The 22,898-nt window shown below is 42.9% G+C and overlaps 1 protein-coding gene across 2 annotated transcripts in view; it reads left to right on the top strand.

The window, feature by feature from the left end:
• ERCC3 (ERCC excision repair 3, TFIIH core complex helicase subunit) overlaps window positions 1-22,898 on the top strand; it is a 37,195-nt gene that overhangs the window by 11,154 nt on the left and 3,143 nt on the right. For both annotated transcript variants that reach the window (XM_060153068.1, XM_060153069.1), the window contains exons 9-13: window positions 457-641; window positions 3,646-3,848; window positions 15,457-15,553; window positions 16,898-17,015; window positions 21,534-21,652. In XM_060153068.1, the coding sequence (XP_060009051.1) occupies window positions 457-641; window positions 3,646-3,848; window positions 15,457-15,553; window positions 16,898-17,015; window positions 21,534-21,652 (722 nt within the window). The remainder of the gene's footprint in view (window positions 1-456; window positions 642-3,645; window positions 3,849-15,456; window positions 15,554-16,897; window positions 17,016-21,533; window positions 21,653-22,898) is intronic.

Raw genomic sequence — 22,898 nt, 5'->3', positions numbered from 1 at the left:
TCTGGGAGGGTGGTGGGAAGTGGAGCTCCTTTCATTCCTCTGGTCCTCCAGATACCCCACCATCTTCCCAGTAACCGAGGTACAGGCCTCAGGGTGAACCAGTTCCTTGCATGATTCAGAGCTCAGTGGCATTTTAAGTGTAGGTCATGTTTCAGATTGCCGTTTGTGCTCTTGATAGCCGAGCTGTTGTGAGGGGAGTGCTGGGGTTCCCTAGCTTAGGGCTTCCTCCAGGTCATCTCCCTCTCTTGTTCTCCTTTTCACCCTTCTTTTGGACAGGTCTAAAAGTGGAGATTAAGCAGTCGCACCTAATCATTCTTGTCTAGAGCCAGGTTCCTGTGATCCAGAAGCCCGGGGGTCAGCCGTGCAGTGTCCTGAGCCAGTATTAGGTCGAGGCTGTCTTTGGTACTTTGAGCGTTTAAAAAAGTGACAGCGTGAATGCGCCGATTGTTTCCCCAGCCAAGATGTTCCGACGGGTGCTCACCATTGTGCAGGCCCACTGCAAACTGGGCTTGACTGCAACCCTCGTCCGGGAAGATGACAAAATTGTCGACTTAAATTTTCTGATTGGGCCCAAGCTCTATGAAGCCAACTGGATGGAGCTGCAGAACAACGGCTACATCGCCAAAGTCCAGTGCGCTGAGGTAGCTGTCCCCTTCCTGGCACGGTCCCTGGGGGAGGGAAATGGATCAGGTCGATTCCTCGTGGGCAGGTACACAGGTCAGGACCTCAGCAAAAGTGCTGCTGCCTCGTGCAGTACCCTCAGCCCCCCGTGGGGTGGGCAGTCTCCCGCGATTTCACAGATGTGTGAAGCAGAATCACTTGTCCACGGGCACACAGGAAGTGGTCAGGTCAGGAGGCTAATCCAGGCTGGCTTGGCGTTTCATCCTCTTTGGGAGTGAGCACCTCAGGGTACTCCTGCCCACCCTCACCCCGGAGGGATTCTTGCTGGTCCTGCGTGGGCAACCCACAGGCCACCCCCAGCCTGTTGGTTTTGATGCCCCCAGAAGGCACATGTGACCTTGATTATTTTATTTCTTAAAACCCATTTTCCCTATATTCTGTGATGAATACCTGCACAGGTATGTGTTTAAAATACATGTTCAAAGAAAGGTAAGTCTTCTCAGAAGGAACAGCAACAGAAATCCTTTCTGGCACCTTAAAATGACTGTCACTCAGTGGCTAGAGTAGGGTGGGCTGTGTCCTCAGAGGGCAGACATGGGCCTCTCGGGTGAAGGTGAGTGTGAGGAAGCTGTGCAGGTGGACTTGCTCTGTCGAGAAGCTTCCTTACCCTTTGGTTACATCTTCGTAATCAGCACCCACCTTACACAGCATTGTCAGAACTTTTGAGGTGCCTGTTCCTCTCTAGTTGCATCTCCCCTCTCCCTGCCAGGGTAACCGCTGTCTTGGAGCTTAGGTTTGTCACCTTGCTTTTCTTTATTATTTTACTTCCTATGTATAATTCCCAAAACGTTCATTGTTTAGCTTTACCTTTTAAAAAATCTTTATGTATATGCAAATAGAATCAGGTTATATGTGTTGTTGTATGACTTCTGTCTTTTGCTTAGTATTTTTTTCTTTGCATAATGCATTATTTTTTTAATGATACATGTAGTTGTAGTTTATTAGTTTTAATTCCTCTGTAGTATTCCATTGGACAAATATACCACAATTTGATAGCTAATGGAATATTACACAGAAGTAAAAATAAAATCTTTTCTAACGTCGACAGATGTTTGGGTTGCTAAGTTGTTTTTTTTCACAGCCTTGTCGAGGTCTAGTTTATGTTCCATAACATTCATCTGTTGTAAGAAAATAGTGTGATTTATAACTTTTGTGATTTTAGTAAATATAAAGAGTTGTGCAGCTATGCCCCCAATCCAGTTTTAGAGAATCTCCCCCATCCCCAAAAGTTCCCTTGTGCCCATTAGCAAGGCCCTGCTTCTAGTCCCAACCCTAGGCAGACACTGTCTCTGAATTTGGAGCTGTTTTTTTGTTGTTATGACAGTATTGCTACATGTATTTTTTGTACCTGTTTCCTGTGTCAGACGTTTTCTAAAGCAGTGTTCACACTGTGGACTGTGACCACATAGTAGATGGTGACATCACTTCGGTGCGTCATGGTCAGGATAGAATAGAATCTATCAGAATGCATAATATGTATTAAAGGTATATATTGTTTCCTAAGACTGTGTTTGTGTGTGGGAATGTTAAGTTTATGACATAAACTGGTCCAAGTTTGAAGGCCACTGCTGTGGCAGGTGCACCTAGAAGTAGCACTGCTGGGTCAAGGGCTTTCCGGATGCTCACTTCACTAGTCATGTGGAAAACTCTGTTTCCCAAAGTGGTTGCACCAGTTAACACTCTCGTCCAGGGTGAGTGAGCTAGCTCCACATCTCCAGCACCTAATATGGAAATGTCTTCTTTTAATTTTTACAGACCTGATAAGTGTGAAATGGTATCTTTTTATGGTCTTAATTTGTGTTTTCCTGTTTACTGATGACGTTGAGTATCTTTTCATATGTTCATTGGCCACTTGTGTTTCATATTCTGGGAAATGCATGATTTTAAAGATTTTACTGTGAAAAAAGAATTGCTTTGGTTGTGAAGAACTAGAAATTCTAAAGGGGTCCTAATAGGATATGTCCCAGAGAGAATCAGAAAAGGTAACGACAGCAAAACTTAGATTTGAGCTCAGCACAGAGTTTGACATGTAACCATGTCAGCTAATTCTGCAGTGGTGGCAGCATGAAGAAGTGGTCTGTGGCGATCACACAGAAGTGGCGCTGGTTGCAACCAAAAGCTCAGTCTGCCAGTGTAGGCTATGGCTTGTTCCAGTGCAAAGCTCCTGGAGGGTCTGTACACAGCCTTGAGACCTTTAGTCATGGCACTTCAGTGTACTTGCCCGAGCTTCCTTTAGTTTGTCAACAGCCAAGCACAGGGCTTAGCAGAGAGGAGGCCCTCAGGAATGTTACTGTCATTATTTAGATGCTCAAATTGTCTCAGATGTGACCAGTGGGACTACATTCAAGCTAGTTTCTATGACCATTTGACATGTTCCCATCAGACTTTGAGCACTTCCTTGCTTTCTGGCACAGTAAGATATTTCCGGCTCATCTGGTACTTTCCCTGCCCTGGCCCTGGAATCAGCCATTTCACCATGGAGCCCTTTTAGCAGAGAATGTAATTTAAAAGCCAAGATCTGGGTGCTGGTGTGTTCATTACTCCTGGGATGTCATTGCTAGGCTAACCCAACAGACAGAGCTGGCAAGTGTGTGTGCAGTTCTCTGTAGCAGTGCTGTGTGTGGAGGTGTGATCTAAATGGGAGGGATTGTTTGCACCACTGGCTGGGAATCTGATTTTCTTCACTTGGAGCTGGTGTGAGAATAATTCCCTGGATATTGATGCATTTTAAAATCTCTGTTATTAGCATGTGAGAGTATCCTGGTTCAACACTGGGTATTAGGTTTTGTTTTGTGGTGTGTGTGTGTGTGTGTGTGTGTGTGTGTGTGTGCTTACAATATTACTGAGATACAATTCACATACCACTGGTTGTGTCTTGATTTGTTTTAAAGCTAATTTGCTGAAGTTCCCAGTTGTATGATGCTTAAACTTGCATACTGACCCCTGATTCTTATTGTATCACAGGTTTGGTGCCCGATGTCTCCTGAGTTTTACCGGGAGTATGTGGCAATCAAAACCAAGAAACGAATCTTGCTGTACACCATGAACCCCAACAAATTCAGAGCTTGCCAGTTTCTGATCAAGTTTCATGAAAGGAGGAATGACAAGATTATTGTTTTTGCTGACAACGTGTTTGCTCTGAAGGAATATGCCATTCGACTGAACAAGTAAGAATTGGAAAGTTAGAGCAGCCTCCAAAGCCAGTTCAGCTTCCCCATGTGAGAGTATAGAAGGTGCCTGTTTTCTTCTCGAAGCTCTCAGGAACTTCTTAGTATCTGAAGGTCTAGTTCTGTGGTCCCAGGGACCAGGTGAGACAAAAGGGCAGGTGGTCAGAGTCATTGGTTAGAGTGCATGGGAACGGGGGCCTGGTCACTCTGAGCTGAGGGAGCGGGGGCTAGAGTTGTGATGATGTGGAGCTGGGCTCCAAAGGTGGGCACGGCTTGGCATCTGCAGTTTCAGGCTCAGTGGGTACTCTGGCCAGAGATGAGATCACACTGTATTTGGTCAGGGGCCAGGAAGGCAAGGTTTGGCCCAGCATCTAGAAAGAACTTCTTAGGAAACACCGACCAGGGTCCTCCTTAGCCTACAGCCCCACCCAGATATTGTGTTTAAAACCTGGCTGTTGAAAATTTCCTGCCAAGAAAGGAGGAAGAGGCCTGTGCTTCTGTGCACAGTGATGCAGGGCTTCAGGTGCTGTGAGTGGAGCAGAAGGCAAGGTCCCCTGAGAAGATAAGCCTTCATTCGTTATGTGGTGGGTAGGGATGCAGAGGGAAGAGTGGGTACAGAACAGTTTCTCTTCACAAACTGTGATTTAATCACCACATGAGGTCATTGTACTATTCTCATTTTACAGATGAGAAAACTGAGACACAGAAGGATTAAGTTGCTGAAATTTCTAAAATCATACCTTTTTTTTAAAAGCATTTTTATTGGAGTATAATTGCTTTACAATGGTGTGTTAGTTTCTGCTGTATAAAAAAGTGAATCAGCTATACATATACATATATTCCCATATCTCCTCCCTCTCGCATCTCCCTCCCACCCTCCCAATCCCACCCCTCTAGGTGGTCACAAAGCACCGAGCTGATCTCCCTGTGCTATGTGGCTGCTTCCCACTAGCTATCTATTTTACATTTCGTAGTGTATATATGTCCATGACGAGCTCTCACTTCGTCCCAGGTTACCCTTCCCCACTCCGTGTCCTCAGTCCATTCTCTATTTCTGTGTCTTTATTCCTGTCCTCCCCCAAGGTTCTTCAGAACCATTTTTTTTAGATAACATATATATGTGTTAGCATACGGTATTTGTTTTTCTCTTTCTGACTTACTTCACTCTGTATGACAGCTTCTGGGTCCATCCACCTCACTACAAATAACTCAATTTCGTTTCTTTCTATGGCTGAGTAATATTCCATTGTATATATGTGCCATATCTTCTTTATCCATTCATCTGTCGATGGACACTTAGGTTGCTTCCATGTCCTGGCTATTGTAAGTAGAGCTGCAATGAACATCGTGGTGCATGACTCTTTTTGACTTATGTTTTTCTTAGGGTATATGCCCAGTAGTGGGATTGTGGGGTGGTATGGTAGTTCTATTTTTAGTTTATTAAGGAATCTCCATAATGTTCTCCATAGTGGCTGTATCAATTTACATTCCTATCGATAGTGCAAGAGGGTTCCCTTTTCTCCACACCTTCTCCAGCATTTATTGTTTGTAGAGTTTTTGATGATGGCCATTCTGACTGGTGTGAGATGATACCTCATTGTACTTTTGATTTACATTTCTCTAATGATTAGTGATGTTGAGCATCCTTTCATGTGTTTGTTGGCAATCTGTATATCTTCTTTGGGGAAATGTCTATTTAGGTCTTCTGCCCATTTTTGGATTGGGTTGTTTGATTTTCTGATATTGAGCTGCATGAGCTGCTTGTAAATTTTGGAGCTTAATCCTTTGTCAGTTGCTTCATTTGCAAATATTTTCTCCCATTCTGAGGGTTGACTTTTCATCTTGTTTATATTTTCCTTTGCTGTGCAAAAGTTTTTAAGTTTCATTGGCTCCCATTTGTTTATTTTTGTTTTTATTTCCATTTCTCTAGGAGTTGGGTCATAAAATATCTTGCTGTGATTTAGGTCATAGAGTGTTCTGCCTATGTTTTCCTCTAAGAGTTTTATAGTGTCTGGCCTTACATTTAGGTCTTTAATCCTAAATGTGACTTTATTTTTGTATACGGTGTTAGGGAGTGTTCTAATTTCATTCTTTTAAATGTAGCTGTCCAGTTTTCCCAGCACCACTTATTGAAGAGATTGTCCTTTCTCCATTGTATATTCTTGCCTTCTTTATCAAAGGTAAGGTGACCATATGTGCCTGGGTTTATCTCTGGGCTTTCTGTCCTGTTCCATTGATCTAATTTTCTGTTTTTTGTGCCAGTACCATACTGTCTTGATTACTGTAGCTTTGTAGTATAGTCTGAAGTCAGGGGGTCTCATTCCTCCAGCTCTGTTTTTCTTTCTCAAGATTGCTTTGGGTATTCGGGGTCTTTTGTGTTTCCATACAAATTGTGCAATTTTTTGTTCTAGTTCTGTAAAAAATGCTGTTGGTAGTTTGATAGGCATTGTATTGAATCTGTAGATTGTTTTGGGTAGTATAGTCATTATCACAGTGTTGATTCTTCCAAACCAAGAACATGGTATATCTCTCTGTTTGTTTGTATCATCTTTAATTTCTTTCATCAGTGTCTTATAGTTTCCTGCATACAGGTCTTTTGTCTCCTTAGGTAGGTTTATTCTTAGGTATTTTATTCTTTTTGTTGCAGTGGTAAATGGGAGTGTTTTCTTAATTTCTCTTACAGATTTTTCATCATTAGTGTATAGGAATGCCAGAGATTTCTGTGCATTAATTTTGTACCCTGCTACTTTACCGAATTCATTGATTAGCTCTAGTAGTTTTCTGGTGGCATCTTTAGGATTCTCTACGTATAGTATCATGTCATCTGCAAACAGTGACAGCTTTACTTCTTCTTTTCTGCCTTGGATTCTTTTTATTTCTTTTTCTTTTCTGATTGCTGTGGCTAAAACTTCCAGAACTATGTTGAATAATAGAGGTGTGAGTGGACAACCTTGTCTTCCTCCTGATCTTAGAGGAAATGGTTTCAGTTTTTCACCATTGAAAAGGATGTTGGCTGTGGGTTTGTCATATATGGCCTTTATTATGTTGAGGTAAGTTCCCTATATGCCTGCTTTCTGGAGGGTTTTTATCGTAAATGGGTGTTGAATTTTGTCAAAATTTTTTTCTGCATCTATTGAGATGATCAAATGGTTTTTATCCTTCAGTTTGTTGATATGGTGTATCACATTGATTGATTTGCAGATATTGAAGAATCCTTGCATTCCTGGGATAAACCCCACTTGATCATAGTGTATGATCCTTTTAGTTTGTTGTTGGATTCTGTTTGCTAGTATTTTGTTGAGGATTTTTGCATCTATGTTCATCAGTGATATTGGCCTGTAGTTTTCTTTCTTTGTGGCATCTTTGTCTGGTTTTGGTATCAGGGTGATGGTGGCCCTGTAGAATGAGTTTGGGAGTGTTCCTCCCTCTGCTATATTTTGAAAGAGATTGAGCAGGATAGGTGTTAGCTCTTCTCTAAATGTTTCATAAATTCGCCTGTGAAGCCATCTGGTCTTGAGCTTTTGTTTGTTGGAAGATTTTTAATCACAGTTTCAATTTCAGTACTTGTGATTGGTCTGTTCATATTTTCTATTTCTTCCTGATTCAGTCTTGGCAGGTTGTGCCTTTCTAAGAATTTGTCCACCTCTTCCAGATTGTCCATTTTATTGGCATAGAGTTGCTTGTAGTAATCTCTCATGATCTTTTGTATTTCTGCAGTGTCAGTTGTTACTTCTCCTTTTTCATTTCTAATTCTATTGATTTGAGTCTTCTCCCTTTTTTCTTGATGAGTCTGGCTAATGGTTTATCAATTTTGTTTATCTTCTCGAAGAACCAGTTTTTAGTTTTATTGATCTTTTCTTTTGTTTCCTTCCTCTCCTTTTCATTTATTTATGGTCTGATCTTTATGATTTTTTTTTTCTTCTGCTAGCTTTGGGGTTTTATTGTTCTTCTTTCTCTAATTGCTTTAGGTGCAAGGTTAGGTTGGTTTTTCAAGATGTTTCCTGTTTCTTACGGTAGGATCGTATTGCTATAAACTTCCCTCTTAGAACTGCTTTTGCTGCATCCCATAGGTTTTGGGTCATTGTGTTCCCATTGTCATTTGTTTCTAGATATTTTTTGATTTCCTCTTTGATTTCTTCAGTGATCTCTTGGTTATTAAGTAGTGTATTGTTTAGCCTCCATGTGTTTGTATTTTTTACAGATCTTTTCCTGTAATTGATATCTAATCTCATAGTGTTGTGGTCGGAAAAGATACTTGATACAATTTCAGTTTTCTTAAATTTACCAAGGCTTGATTTGTGACCCAAGATATGACCTATCCTGGAGAATATTCCATGAGCACTTGAGAAAAATGTGTATTCTGTTGTTTTTGGATGGAATGTCCTATAAATATCAATTAAGTCCATCTTGTTTAATGTATCATTTAAAGCTTGTGTTTCCTTATTTATTTTCATTTTGGATGATCTGTCCATTGGTGAAAGTGGGGTGTTAAAGTCCCCAATATGAATGTGTTACTGTCAATTTCCCCTTTTATGGCTGTTAGTATTTGCCTTAGGTATTGAGGTGCTCCTATGTTGGGTGCATAAATATTTACAATTGTTGTATCTTCTTCTTGGATTGATCCCTTGATCATTACGTAGTGTCCTTCTTTGTCTCTTGTAATAGTCTTTATTTTAAAGTCTATTTTGTCTGATGTGAGAATTGCTACTCCAGCTTTCTTTTGATTTCCATTTGCATGCAATATCTTTTTCCATCCCCTCACTTTCAGTCTGTATGTGTCCCTAGGTCTGAGGTGGTTCTCTTGTAGACAGCATATATAAGGATCTTGTTTTTGTATCCATTCAGCCAGTCTGTGTCTTTTGGTGGGAGCATTTAATCCATTTACATTTATTGATATGTATGTTCCTATTACCATTTTCTTCATTGTTTTGGGTTTGGTATAGTAGGTCTATTCCTTCTCTTGTGTTTCCTGCCTAGAAAAGTTCCTTTAGCATTTGTTGTAAAGCTGGTTTGGTGGTGCTGAATTCTCTTAGCTTTTGCTTGTCTTTAAAGGTTTTAATTTCTCCTTTGAATCTGAATGAGATCCTTGCTGGGTAGAGTATTCTTGGTGGTAGTTTTTTCCCTTTCATCACTTTAAATATGTCCTGCCACTCCCTTCTGGCTTGCAGAGTTTCTGCTGAAAGATCAGCTGTTAACCTTATGGGGATTCCTTTCTATGTTATTTTTTGTTTTTCCCTTGCTGCTTTTAATATTTTTTCTTTGTATTTAATTTTTGATAGTTTGATTAGTATGTGTCTTGGCATATTTCTTCTTGGATTTATCCTTTATGGGACTCTCTGTGCTTCCTGGACTTGAATGACTGTTTGCTTTCCCATGTTAGGGAATTTTTCAACTATAATCTCTTCAAATATTTTCTCAGTCCCTTTCTTTTTCTCTTCCTCTTTTGGGACCCCTATAATTTGAATGTTGGTGCATTTAATGTTGTCCCAGAGGTCTCTGAGACTGTCCTCAATTCTTTCCATTCTTTTTTCTGCTCTGCGATAGTTATTTCCACTATTTTATCTTCCAGGTCACTTCCGTTCTTCTGCCTCAGTTATTCTGCTATTGATTCCTTGTAGAGAATTTTTAATTTCATTTATTGTGTTTTTCATCATTGTTTGTTTGCTCTTTAGTTCTTCTAAGTCCTTCTTAAACGTTTCTTGTATTTTCTCCATTCTATTTCCAAGATTTTGGATCATCTTTACTATCATTATTCTGTATTCTTTTTCAGGTAGACTGCGTATTTCCTCTTTATTTGTTTGGTCTGGTGGGTTTTTACCTTGCTCCTTCATCTGCTGTGTGTTTTTCTGTCTTCTCATTTTGCTTTTATCTTACTGTGTTTGGGGTCTCCTTTTCACAGGCTGCAGGTTTGTAGTTCTTGTTGCTTATGGTGTCTGCCCCCAGTGGCTAAGGTTGGTTCCGTGGGTTGTGTACGCTTCCTGGTGGAGGGGACTGGTGCCAGTGTTCTGGTGGATGAGGCTGGATCTTGCCTTTCTGGTGGGCAGGTCCACGTCTGCTGGTGTGTTTTGGGGTGTCTGTGGCCTTATGATTTTAGGCAGCCTCTCTGCTAATGGGTGGGGGTTGTGTTCCTGTCTTGCTAGTTGTTTGGCATAGGGTGTCCAGCGCTGTAGCTTGCTGGCTGTTGAGTGGAGCTGGGTCTTAGCGTTGAGATGGAGATCTCTGGCAGAGCTTTCGCTGTTTGATATTACATGGAGTCGGGAGGTCTCTGGTGGTTCAGTGTCCTGAACTTGGCTCTCCCACTTCAGAGGCACAGGCCTAACACCAGGCCGAGCACCAAGACCCTGTCAGCCACACAGCTCATAAGGAAAGGGAGAAAAAAAAGAAAGAAAGAAAAAAAGAAAAGAAAGTTATTAAAAAATAAAAAATATGGGGCTTCCCTGGTGGCACAGTGGTTGAGAGTCCGCCTGCCGATGCAGGGGACAGGGGTTCGTGCCCTGGTCTGGGAAGATCCCACATGCCGCGGAGCGGCTGGGCCCGTGAGCCATGGCTGCTGAGCCTGAGCATCCGGAGCCTGTGCTCCACAACGGGGGAGAGGCCACAACAGTGAGAGGCCCGCATACTGCAAAAAATAAAATATTGTTGAAAATTTAAAAAAGTTAAAGAGTAATAAAAAAGGAAGAAAGAAAGAAGAGAGCAACCAAACCAAAAAACGAATCCACCAATGCTGACAAATGCTAAAAACTATTAAAAAATAAATAAAAACTGACAGAGAGAACCCCAGGAAATGTGGTAAAAGTAAAGCTATACAGAAAATCACACAAAGTCCACCTCCTCAATTTTGGGATGATTCGTTGTCTATTCAGGTTTTCCGGAGATGCAGAGTACATAAAGTTGACTGTGGAGATTTAATCTGCTGCTCCTGAGGCTGCTGAGAGTTATTTCCCTTTCTCTTCTTTGTTGGCACAGCTCCTGGGGTTCAGCTTTCGATTTGGCCCCGCCTCTGCATGTAGGTCGCCTGAGGGCGTCTGTTTTTCGCTCAGACAGGATGGGGTTAAAGGAGCCGCTGATTTGGGGGCTCTGGCGCACTCAGGCCGGTGGGAGGGAGGGGTATGGACGTGGGGTGAGCCTGTGGCGGCAGAGGCTGACATGACGTTACACCAGCCTGAGGCATGCCGTGCGTTCTCCCTGGGAAGTTATCGCTGGATCACGGGACCCTGGCAGTGGCGGGCTGCACAGGCTCCTGGGAGGGGAGGTGTGGACAGTGACCTGTGCTTGCACACAGGCTTCTTGTTGGCTGCAGCAGCCTTAGTGTTTCATGCCCATCTCTGGTGTCCACAGTGATAGCTGTGGCTCACACCCATCTCTGGAACTTGTTTACACGGTTCTCTGAATCCCCTCTCCTTGTGCACCCCGAAACAGTGGTCTCTTGCTTCTTAGGCAGTTCCAGAATTTTTCCTCGACTCCCTTCCGGCTAGCTGTGGTACAGTAGCCCCCTTCAGGCTGTGTTCACACAGCCAACCCCAGTCCTTTCACTGGGGTCTGACCTCTGAAGCCCGAGCCTCAGCTCCCAGCCCCGCCCACCCCAGCGGGTGAGCAGACAAGCCTCTCAGGCTGGTGAGTGCTGGTCGGCACTGATCCTCTGTGCGGGAATCTCTGCTTTGCCCTCTGAACTCCTGTTGCTGTGCTCTCCTCTGTGGCTCCGAAACCTGCCCCCCGCCCACTCCCGTCTCCATCAGTGAAGGGGCTTCCTAGTGAGTGGAAACTTTTCCTCCTTTACAGCTCCCTCCCACTGGTGCAGGTCCTGTCCTTATTTTTTTGTTTCTGTTTTTTCTTTTTTCTTTTACCCTACCCAGGTACGTGAGGAGTTTCTTGCCTTTGGGGAAGTCTGAGGTCTTTTGCCAGCATTCAGTAGGTGATCTGTAGGAGTTGTTCCACATGTAGATGTATTTCTGATGTATTTGTGGGGAGGAAGGTGATCTCATGTCTTACTCCTCCGCCATCTTGAAGGTTTCGGTCCATACCTTTTATTAATGTAGGAAAGATTTTACTTTTTATCAAAGTAACAGACTTACAAAAACTAGCAGTTCCTTGCACCTGTCTTCCTACTCACAATTCCTCTTCCCCAAAGATAGCCACTTTCAACTCTCTTCTCTATTTACCTTCATATTTCTAAGTAATAATTTATATAGTAATTTCTTGATTATTATAGAAATTGCTTATTAATTTCCTACCATGGGAGTTGTGGATTTAGCTGTCTTACATATGCCGCTCCATCCCCTCCCCCCACTCCATCCTCCCAGTGTATTTGGGGTTAAGTTAGTGTTCAATGTTACATTATTTTGGCTGTGTAAGTATTCAAGCCAAGTTCAAGCCAAGGCAGATAGTGTACCATTCTTACATTTTCCTCTGTGTTAACATTTGTTTTTCCTGAAGTTAATAATTGCCTTGTCATTACTTTCGCTTGGTTTTCTATATAATTACTAATTAGTCCTTTTCAGACTCTTCATGCAGTCATAAACTCCTTCTCAGAAGGGTCAGATCCATCAGGTAATCTCTCAATTTCTTTTCACTTTCTTTCCCTGGTGGATCCCTTCCAGTACTTCATCCTCCACCAGCCTCAACCAGCACTTTATCCTCCTACTCTGCATTGGTCTGCTTGCTCTCTAGGATTAGAGATGCTGCCTAACTGTTGTCTTTAGAGATGCTGCCTAACTGTCCCTCTGACATGATCCTGTGAACTCCTTGTGCCTCTTCCCTGTGTTGGAGCCCCTGTTGCCGAATCTCAAGTGTCCTCTTTCTTGGTCACTCGTTTTGATGGAGTGTATCATTTAGTAGATTTCTGAGAGAAGGTACGTGGAGGAAAAGTTTTTAAGAATTCGCTTGGAGATGTCATTATTCAGTCTCACACTTGATCAGTAGTTTGGCTGGGCCTCAGAATGTCAAAGGCAGGGCCCTTTTCTTGGGGCTTCCAATGCAGCTGCTTGCAAGTCTGATGATGTGTTCTGGTGGTCCTGAGTTCCTTCTCTCAGGAATTTAGAATCTGTTTTTTCATTTTGGAAATTTCAAAACAATATGACTAGTGTGATCTTTTTTTCTTGCATTATGATAGACACTCAGTAGACCCTCTCAGTCTGGAAACTGGTGGCCTTCAATTCCGAGAATTTCTTTCTGTTTTTTCTTTGTTACTCATCTTCTCCGTTTTTTCTTTTCTCTCTTTTTTGAATTCCTGCTGGTCAGATGTTAGATCTTCTGGACAGCTTCTCCAATTTTCTTTTCTTTTTTCTCCCTTTCTTTTTGGCTGTGCTGCATGGCTTGTGGGATTGGGATTAAACCCGGGCCATGGCAGTGAAAGCGCCAAGTCCCAGCCACTGGACTTCCAGTGAACTCCCATTTTCTCCCATTTTTTCTCCCTTTTTTCTTCCAACCCTATTGAAGCTTTTGTTAATTTCCAAGAGTTCTTTATCGCCAGCTGTTCTGTTTCTTGAGTGAGTACACTGTCTTACCTGAGGCTGTTAAAGCTTTTGAAGCTTTCTGCTGTTGCCTACACTGTCTCTTTTCTCCAGGTGTTTTGATTGTTTCAGCTCTATCTTTAGAGATCTTCTTCTGATTTTTGGTAGTCTTTGGCTCTAGTTTCTTATTTAACGGTCAGTCGCTAAAAAGCTGATCGGCCTTTGTGTATAGCTTAGTGGGTTTGCCGACCTGTGGCCCTCTCCATAGCATGATCATGCAGGACCTGGCTAGTTTGTCAAGAGATTGCGAGATTCCAGTATCTCTGGGTCTTTTCTCTTGTGCTGAAAAGTTTCTCCAGAGAGGAATCTTCTGGTCTCCTAGATACCAGCCTGTGGCAGGGGAAGGAAAAGGGAATCCCCGTCATTCTTCACTTTCAATCTTGCTTTGCCCTCAGCTCTGCCTGAGGTCCCTAAGTGTAGACCTTCCTTTTCAGAATCTAGAAAGTAAACTTCCAGTTCTCTGCCAGGTGGGAGGAGGCATGCCTGGCTGTCAGGGTTGGGGTCTGACACTTTTCCTTATGCATGTACTCTGTTGGTCCTTCTGTCTGTAATCCTACCCTACCACCCACCTTCCGAGGGTTGTTTGATAGTGTGAGGTAGTGGGTAGAACATGAACTTTGGAGTCAGACACGCTGGATTTGACTCCCAGCTCCTCCTCTTATTAGCTGTGTGACCTAGGGAAAGTTCTTTACCTCTCTGAACCTCCTTTTGTTCCACTGTCACATGGAGTTACCACCACCTACCTCAGAGGATTCCTGCATCTAGTAGGTGTTCAACAAATGTTAGGTCCTCTTTCCGAAGGATGGTTACCCTTCTGTTTCATTCCCTATATGAGAGAACCTTCAGAAACTGAGGGCTCACCACTATTTGAGTTGTTTTTCCTGATGACGAGTGAGGAGGAGAAGAACCACCTGAAAACCTGGGTATCAAGAGACAGACTGTTCTGAAGAGTGCACTTTCCTGACCTTTTTCACAGCATGACACATACAGAAAATCAGAAGATTTGTGTGGTGCCCCGAACACTCTCACAGGCCAGGCTTGCCGTGGTTAGGGAAGCATCCAGCTGTCCCAGGCACCTGCCCAGCTTCCCCACAGGCAAGGGGGCTGCTCTCTCGGGTACACCTGTACCCAGTTTGTAGCACAGTGTTGGGAAGCACGTGTGGAGTATCAAAAGTCGTGCTTCCTGAGCCTTCCATGGGCACTGCCTGGGGGTAGCTCGTGGCCTCAGTGGTGGAACAGCCACTTGGGTCAGCCTCCTTAGGCTCCTGACCCTCAGTTCCTCGTGTGTAAATTGGGAACACGAAACCTACCTTTCACAGTTCCGAGGAATATCGGCAGGCATGGATGTTTTTTTCCCAGGGTAGAACCCAGCTGCATGTTTGGTGTGGGCGGGCCCTGCATGCCTGCTAGCTGTCCTCCTCGTCCTTGTCGTTGTCATCGTCACCATCACTGTTATTGCTGACCCTTCGGAAGCTACAAAACCACGTCATTACAAGAAAAGCAGAGGAATGGCTTTGCCAGGTGCCAAGAGGTGATAACCAGTGAGGTTGTCAGATAGGGTTGTACCCTTTGGCACAGAGCTGGAAACTCAAGAGAAATGTTTGAGCTTAGTGTTATAGAGGGTCCATGGGGAAAAGTCTGGAAGGGGCTCTTTTCTCCTTTCTTGGAGAATGATTGTTTGATTAGGAAACAGTTCCTTCCAAACTTCTGTTTGCAAATGGCAATGTTTTCTTTGCCACTCCCATTGAGCTTCGTGAAATCTAGGGGATTCTCCTTGTTTAGACACTAAGCTTAGTGTGAGAGATACTGAGGCAGGAAGGAGCACAGGCCAAAAACAAAAAAGTAAAGGAGGGAATCTTGAAGAGAGTAGTGATCTGCATCTTGGCTCAGAGGGGAAAGGGTGGGGTGTGTGTGTTTTGGAAAGGTGGTGGGGAGGGTCTGTAGCCTCTCACTTTTGTGGCTCTCTTCCTGATGTTTTTGCATGACAGAGGGCTTCCTGGAAGAGAGAAACCTTGCAAGATCTCCCTGTCCCTCTGACATGCTTTCAGGATAATTGAGTGATTCTGTAGTCTTCCTAACACAGCTTTGTTCTTCTCTAGACCCTATATCTATGGTCCTACATCCCAGGGAGAAAGGATGCAGATTCTCCAGAATTTCAAGCATAACCCCAAAATCAACACCATCTTCATATCCAAGGTCAGTGTGGCATGCAGCAGCCCCCAGGCCTGGGGGACACTCGATGATTTCTGGGCAGTGAATTGGTATTTGTTGAAGGAATGTCACGTGTCAGTTTTCATTCCCACGTGTCCAGTGTCTGGGGGCAGAGGAACGTTGCCTGTCAGGTAGTGGAAGAAGCAGATGTACGGTTTTAATGTACATAATCTATATTCCTAACTCAAGGAGTATATAATCTAGCAAGTCCTTTTGCTTGACTTAAGTTTTTCCCACCTCTTTTTGGGATACAGGAATTTTGAGTTGTATTTTCTTTATACAAGGGGGAGAAGTTCATTACCTACTATGGCAAAGGTGGGCATTTGCATAAGGTTCTCTTTGTGGCTTTGGAGATTCCTGTGGGTCGTGGGCAGCTTTTATCCTGGCTCCTGGTATGCCTTGGGGGTGGGTGGTGAATATAAACACAATGCAGAATCATGTAGGCTCGGCTTGGTGATGGTTTTAATTTGCAGTTAGAAGTGGTGGCCCAACAGTTTAGAATAGTCATTCAGGTTAGAACAGACCCAAAGCCCAAAAGAAACGAGATTTACCTATAAAGTGATCATGGATGGGTCAAGCTTTTATTTCTGTGTCTGGGAACCTTGATGGTTGGATCCCCTCCCCCAACCCTCCCCAAGCTAAGGCAGCTACCCAGAGTCAGAATCCAGCCCACTGCAGGCAGTGGCCCCTCCCAGGTCACGTGTCTGACCTTTGCTGTTGGCCTCAATAGCCTCCAGTTAAGATTGTGGATGGTTTTGTGCAGACCTATTTCTGTAGCAAAAAATAAGAAGAATCACTCACAGAGAGTCTGTTGATAGGGCCCTCTTGTCTCTGGGTCCCTAGCAGCCACACCAGGACTGTTGCTGAGACAGATGGTTAGGAGTCAGGTCTTGACAGCTTCTATAGGTCAGCTCTTAGGAGAACATGCTAGGTCCTTAGAGGCCTGCGTGCATCTGAAGGACCCTGGTACTGATTGAAGAGGATAGTGATTGTTTTTCTGAATTACCTACAGAGCTTATTTAAATTTGAGGCCAGTTGACTTTTTTTTTCCCTTTTTGACTCATATATAAAAATCTTCCCAGGGCTTCCCTGGTGGCACAGTGGTTGAGCGTCTGCCTGCTGGTGCAGGGGACACGGGTTCATGCCCTGGTCAGGGAAGATCCCACATGCCGCGGAGCGGCTGGGCCCATGAGCCATGGCCGCTGAGCCTGCGCGTCCGGAGTCTGTGCTCCGCAACGGGAGAGGCCACAACAGTGAGAGGCCCGCGTACAGCAAAAAAAAAAAAAAAAAAAAAACCTTCCCAAACTCACAGCTGGTTCATTTCTATAGGTGGGTGACACATCGTTTGATCTGCCAGAAGCAAATGTTCTCATTCAGATCTCATCTCATGGTGGCTCCCGGCGGCAGGAGGCCCAGAGGCTGGGACGAGTGCTCCGAGCAAAAAAAGGTACCTTCTGCTCCAGGCGGTCTCTCTTTTCAAACCACTTCTGTCAGGTGTCTGTTTGTGAGGGTGAGCCTGTGCTCCTGGGCTAGGTAGACCCTGAAGGGGATGGACGGGGGTCCCAAAGCTAGGACCAGGGTCTCCTTGGCCATTGTTATTTCTCATGTGCTGGGGTTGAGCATGTGGACGTTTTCCATGGCAGCTGTCTGGAGGTCACAGTCTGAGCTGAGTGTTTGTGTTGGTAGATAGAGGAGCCAGGAAAGCAGTGCGTAATGGTGTAGATGTAGAAGGGAGAAAGCGGAGCGTAGACCACCAGTGCAAGTGTAGGAGCTGGCAGCTGTCCCCTGAACCTTGAGTTAAGAGTAAGGGGAGGGCTTGGTAGGAGCAGCTTGGGCAGCCACAAGGTGGATACCTTGCTCATGACCTGTGAAGAGTGGTCCCTTGAGTGGCAGCTTACAGCAGGGGGGACATCACAAGCTCGGTGAATGAGGAAGCAAGAGTCATGCTTCCTCTGCTTGTTAACTGCAGTAAAGGAGCCCAGAACCCAATCATGGGCAGAGTAGAGACTGACGTTTCTGCTAAGAGATGGCATCCTCTTAGCAGACCAGGCAGGTCCTAAAACAAGGACACAGGCCCTGTCCTCAAGGAATTCACTAATCTTAGGAAGAACTTGGACTGCTAGGATGTTTGAAAATGACAGGATTGGTGGGCAGGTGTTGTAATTGTACTGCGTTTGAGTATGTTTAGGAAACAGCTAATTGATTGTGTTTGAAATGGAGACAGGGCAAGTTAGTGGAAATAGCAAACATGGACTTGGGCACCAGACCAACTGTGTGACCTTGGGCAAGTAATTTGACCCTCTGAGCTTTGGTTTCTCATCCAAAGTTGGAGTGACAATCCTTATCTAGCAGGACTGTTAATAATGAGGAATGAGAGTACATAACAATATAATAGACTGCTGGATAAATCTGACTAGCATATATGAAAGTGATTCATTACTTATTCCTTACTCATCACACACAAAGCTAATTTGAAAATCCCTTTGAATTTGATTGGAATTTTGTTTTTTAAATACAGTTTGACTCATTTTACAAGGCCAGTATTACCCTGATACCAAAGCCAGAAAAGTTTACTACAGAAAAGAAAATGACAGGCCAATATCCAATGAATACAGTTGTAAAAATCCTCAATAAAATACTAGCAAACCAAATTCAGCATCATATTAGAAGGATCATTCACCATGATCAAGTGGGATTTATACCTGGGATGCAAAGAAGGTTCACCATATGCAACTCAATAAATGTGATATATCACATTAATAGAATTAAAGACAAGATCATATGATCATTTCAATGGATGCAGAAAAAGCATTTGACAAAATTCAACATCTGTTCATGATAAAAACTCTTAACAAATTAGGTATAGGAGGAAAGTACCTCAACATAATAAAGGCCATATATGACAAGCCCACAGCTAACCTCATACTTAATAGTGAAAGATTTGAAAGCTTTTCCTCTCAGATCAGGAACAAGACAAGGGTGCCCAGTCTCACCAGTCCTATTCATCATTGTGCTGGAAGTCCTAACCAAAGCAGTTAGGTAAGAAAAAGATATAGAAAGCATCAGTATTGGAAAAGAAGAAGTAAAATTTTCTCTATTTGCAGGTGACATGATTTTATACATAGAAAATCCTGAAGACTTTACCAAAAAACTGTTAGATCTATTCAATGAATTTGGTAAAGTTTCAGGATTCAAAATTAACATACAAAAATCAGTAGTGTTTCTATACACTAACAACAAACTATCTAAAAAAGAAATAAAATGATTCCATTTACAATAGCATCCAAAACAATAAAATATTGGGGACTTCCCTGGCAGTCTAGTGGTTAGGACTCCGAGCTGCAGGGGTCACGGGTTCAATCCCTGGTCGGGGAACTAAGGTCCCACATGCCATGCAGCCAAAAACAACAACAACAACAAAAAAAATCCACAATAAAATATTTAGGAATAAATTTAACCAAGGAGGTGAAAGAGCTCTACACCGAAAACTACAAGACATTGATGAGAGAAATGTAAGAAGATAAATGGAAAGTATCCTTTGTTTATGGAATGGAAGAATTAATATTGTTAAAATATCTATACTGCCCAAAGCCATCTATAGATTCAATGCAATCCCTATCAAGACTCCAGTGGCATTTTTAACAGAAGTAAAAATAACAATCCTAAAATTTTTGTGGAACCACAGAAGACCCCAAATAGCCAAAGCAAGTTCTGAGAAAGAAGAACAAAGCAGGAGGCGTCACACTTCTGATTTTAAGTTATATAATAAAGCTGTGGTCATCAAAAGAGTATGTTACTGGCATAAAAACAGACTTACAGACCAGTGGAACACAATCCAGAGCCCAGAAATTAAACCCATGCATATATGGGTTTAATATTTGGGTTTAATATTTGACAAGAGAGCCAAGAATACCCAGTGGAGAAAAGATAGTCTCTTTAATAAACGGTGCTGGGAAAATTGGATATCCACATGTGAAAGGATGAAATTACCCCTGTCTTACACCACTAGCAAAAATTGACTCAAAATGGATTAAAGACTTAAATGTAAGGCTGGAAACCATACAACTTCTAAAGGAAAACAAAGGAAAAATGCTCCTTGACATGGGTTTTGGCAGTGTTTTTTTTGGATATTACACCTGAAGCTTAAGCAACAAAATAAAAACTAAGTGGACTACATCAAACTAAAAAGCTTCTTCGCAGCAAAAGGAATGATCGACAAAATGAAAAGGCAATGTATGGAATGGGAGAAAATATTTGCAAATCGTATATCTGATAAAGGGTTAATATCCAAAATAAATGAAGACCTTATACAACTCAATAGCAAAAAAAACAAATAATCCAATCAAAAACTGGGCAAAAGACCTGAATAGACATTTTTTCCAAAGAAGATGTACAAATAGCCAACAGGTACATGAAAAGGTGCTAAACATCACTAATTATTAGGGAAATGCAAATCAAAACTACAATGATGGATGTGAACTAAACTCACTGAGGTAATCATTTCACAATATATGTAAGTCAAATCATTATGCTGTGTACCTTAAACTTATATAAAACTATATGTCAATTTTATCTCAATAAAACAAAGGGAGAAAAAGGAAAATATTTGATATAATATACTTAGCCCTTTTCTTTGCATCTCTGAACTCTTGTAAGACAAGGAAACAGTTGAATTCAGGGGCGGTACACAGATACTTAACTTACTGACATTTGAACTGTGAAGCAAAAATATTCAGATTTTCCTGCAGGATCAGATTTTATAGGCTACAGTATTTTCTGTCCTAGTTACTATGATAATTCTGTTACTGGGTTTTCTCTCTGAACCTTTTTTTTTTTTAAGTAGTTTTAGCATAATGTTTTCAAAAGGGTTATCCATATTGTAGCATGTATTAGTACTTCATTCTTTTTTATTGCTGAATAATAGTCCACTGTATAGACATACCACTTTTTTTTGATTATTATTTTTTAAATTTTATTTATTTTTTGGCTGCGTTGGGTCTTTGTTGCTGTGCGTAGGCTTTCTCTAGTTGCGTCGAGCAGGGGCTACTCTTCATTGTGGTGCACGGGCTTGTCATTGCAGTGGTTTCTGTTGTTGTGGAGCATGGTCTCTAGGGCGTGTGGGCTTCAGTAGTTGTGGCTCTCGGGCTCTAGAGCGCAGGTTCAGTAGTTGTGGTGCCCGGGCTTAGTTGCTCCACGGCATGTGGGATCTTCCTGGACCAGGGCTCGAACCTGTGACCCCTGCATTGTCAGGTGGATTCTTAACCACTGCTCCACCAGAGAAGTCCCTGGACATACCACTTTTAAAAATTCATTTATGGACATTTGGATTGTTTCCACTTTCTGGCTCTTAGAATAATGTTTGGGTCATGTAATAACTTTATGTTTAACGTTTTAATAAACTGCCAGACTGTTTCCAAAGTGGTTGTGCCATTTTCCATTCTCACCAACAGTGTATCAGCATTTCAGTTTCTCCACATCCTTGACAACAACTGTAATCATCTTTTTTATTCTAGTCATCCTAGTGTGTGCCAGGTAGTATTTTGTCATGGTTTTGACTTGCATTTCCCTGATGACTATGATATTGAGCTTTTTTCATGTGCTCATTGACACGTGAATCTTCTTTGGGGAACTGTCTGTTCAGATCCTTTGTCCTTTTTATAATTGGTTTATTTGTCTTTTCATTGTTGAGTTGTAATAGTTTTTTATATTCCCTAGATTCAAATCTCTTATCAGATATATGCTTTGTAAATGTTTTCCCCAATTCTGTGGGTTGTCTTTTCACTTTCTTGATGGTGTCCTTTGAAGCACAAAAGTTTTTAATTTTGATGAAGTCCTCGTGCAGAATCAGGGCAATGGCCCCTCTGACTGCAGAGCTCTCCCACTGCAGTACTTGCTTTTGAACCCTGGACCCTTAGTTCCTGCCGTTCTAATAGTTAATATTGTCCTTTTATGTGCCCTCCTCCAGGGATGGTTGCAGAGGAGTACAATGCCTTCTTCTACTCGCTGGTGTCCCAGGACACACAGGAAATGGCTTACTCAACCAAGCGACAGAGGTTCTTGGTAGATCAAGGTTATAGCTTTAAGGTATGTAAGCATTTGGTCTCTGGTCGGAGTAGGACCGAGGCTTTTTTGTACCCAGCCCTCCATGAGAAGTGGGGGGCCGCTGTCAGCATGAGCATGGGACAGATTTCAGGCAGGCACAGGACATTAGGGGACATTAGGGTACCTTTTTCCTTGCATGAATTGTGGGGAGCTTTGAAGGAAAAATATTGTGCAGGATCCCTCCTGTTTCCAGCTTCTCACAGTGAATGGTCAAAGAATGGGGCCTCTGAAGCAAGAGGCCTGTGGAGTCTAAGCTTGTTAACTTTTTACAGTTGTCTTGAAGAGAAAACATTAGATGTTGGTGAGGAAATGTGCTAGCCTAGTAGGACTCAAGATGAAGGAACTGTGGCTATCACTGTGTTAGTCTGAGCCCCTCGGGGTTACTTTCTCAGGGGGTGCCCCCCCTCCAGGTAGCTGGGAGAGTCTGCCCTTAGTCATCTGGTAAGCCTGGGCCTCAGTGGGCCTCACAGACATCAGAGCCATCCATGTACTGTAAATCTGGTATTTTAATAGTTTGGGAAATTCTAAAGCTTTGGCAAACTTTCATTGGCTAAGGCATTTGCTTTCTTTCCTATTGACACAAATACTAAGTTTTTGTTAGGATTTAGTGTCCCAAAGGGCTTTTACTTGTGGTAGTGGGTGGAGGGTGCTGGAAGCAGGGGATTAAAAGGATATCTTAGAACATATAAGTTCCCAGGTTCTTGATTTGTGAAAGACTGTAGGCTGCCTTTTCAGATACTTTAGATTGTATCTTTTTCAAATTGGTTTAGGGCAGAACTAATTAGGGAACTAATAGAGTTCCCTTTATTAGCTTTAGAAAAGAGGACAGGGTTGTCTGATCCCTCCCCTTTTAGATAGAGGCAGTGACACTTTTCAGACTTCTCATGCTGAACTGTAGTTCAGGACACTTGGGGCAGTTTTTCGAAGGATTTTCATTTCGACCTTTTTATCTGTCTGTGTAACGTTCGAGCTGATAATAGCATCCATACCTCCTGATTCCCGGGAGAGTCGTAAGAGTAAGAGAAGCAGCAAATCAGGAAGTGCTCTGGGTTCTTTGATGGGTGAGCTCGACAACATGGTACCTGAGCACATGGTTGTCTGTGTTGGTTGGAGCTGCCTTTGCCTTCCTCACCTCCAGGGCTGCCTGCTGAGAGCAGCCAGGTTAGGGTTCCCAGAATCTGGACCCTGGTGATCAGGCCATGGCAGAAGTGTCCTGTATCTGTACTCC

The sequence above is a fragment of the Lagenorhynchus albirostris genome, chromosome 6 (assembly GCF_949774975.1).
Source record: "Lagenorhynchus albirostris chromosome 6, mLagAlb1.1, whole genome shotgun sequence".
Taxonomy (NCBI): Eukaryota; Metazoa; Chordata; class Mammalia; order Artiodactyla; family Delphinidae; genus Lagenorhynchus; species Lagenorhynchus albirostris.
The sequence above is the reverse complement of the archived record's forward strand: the minus strand, read 5'-3'. Positions and strand labels throughout refer to the sequence as shown.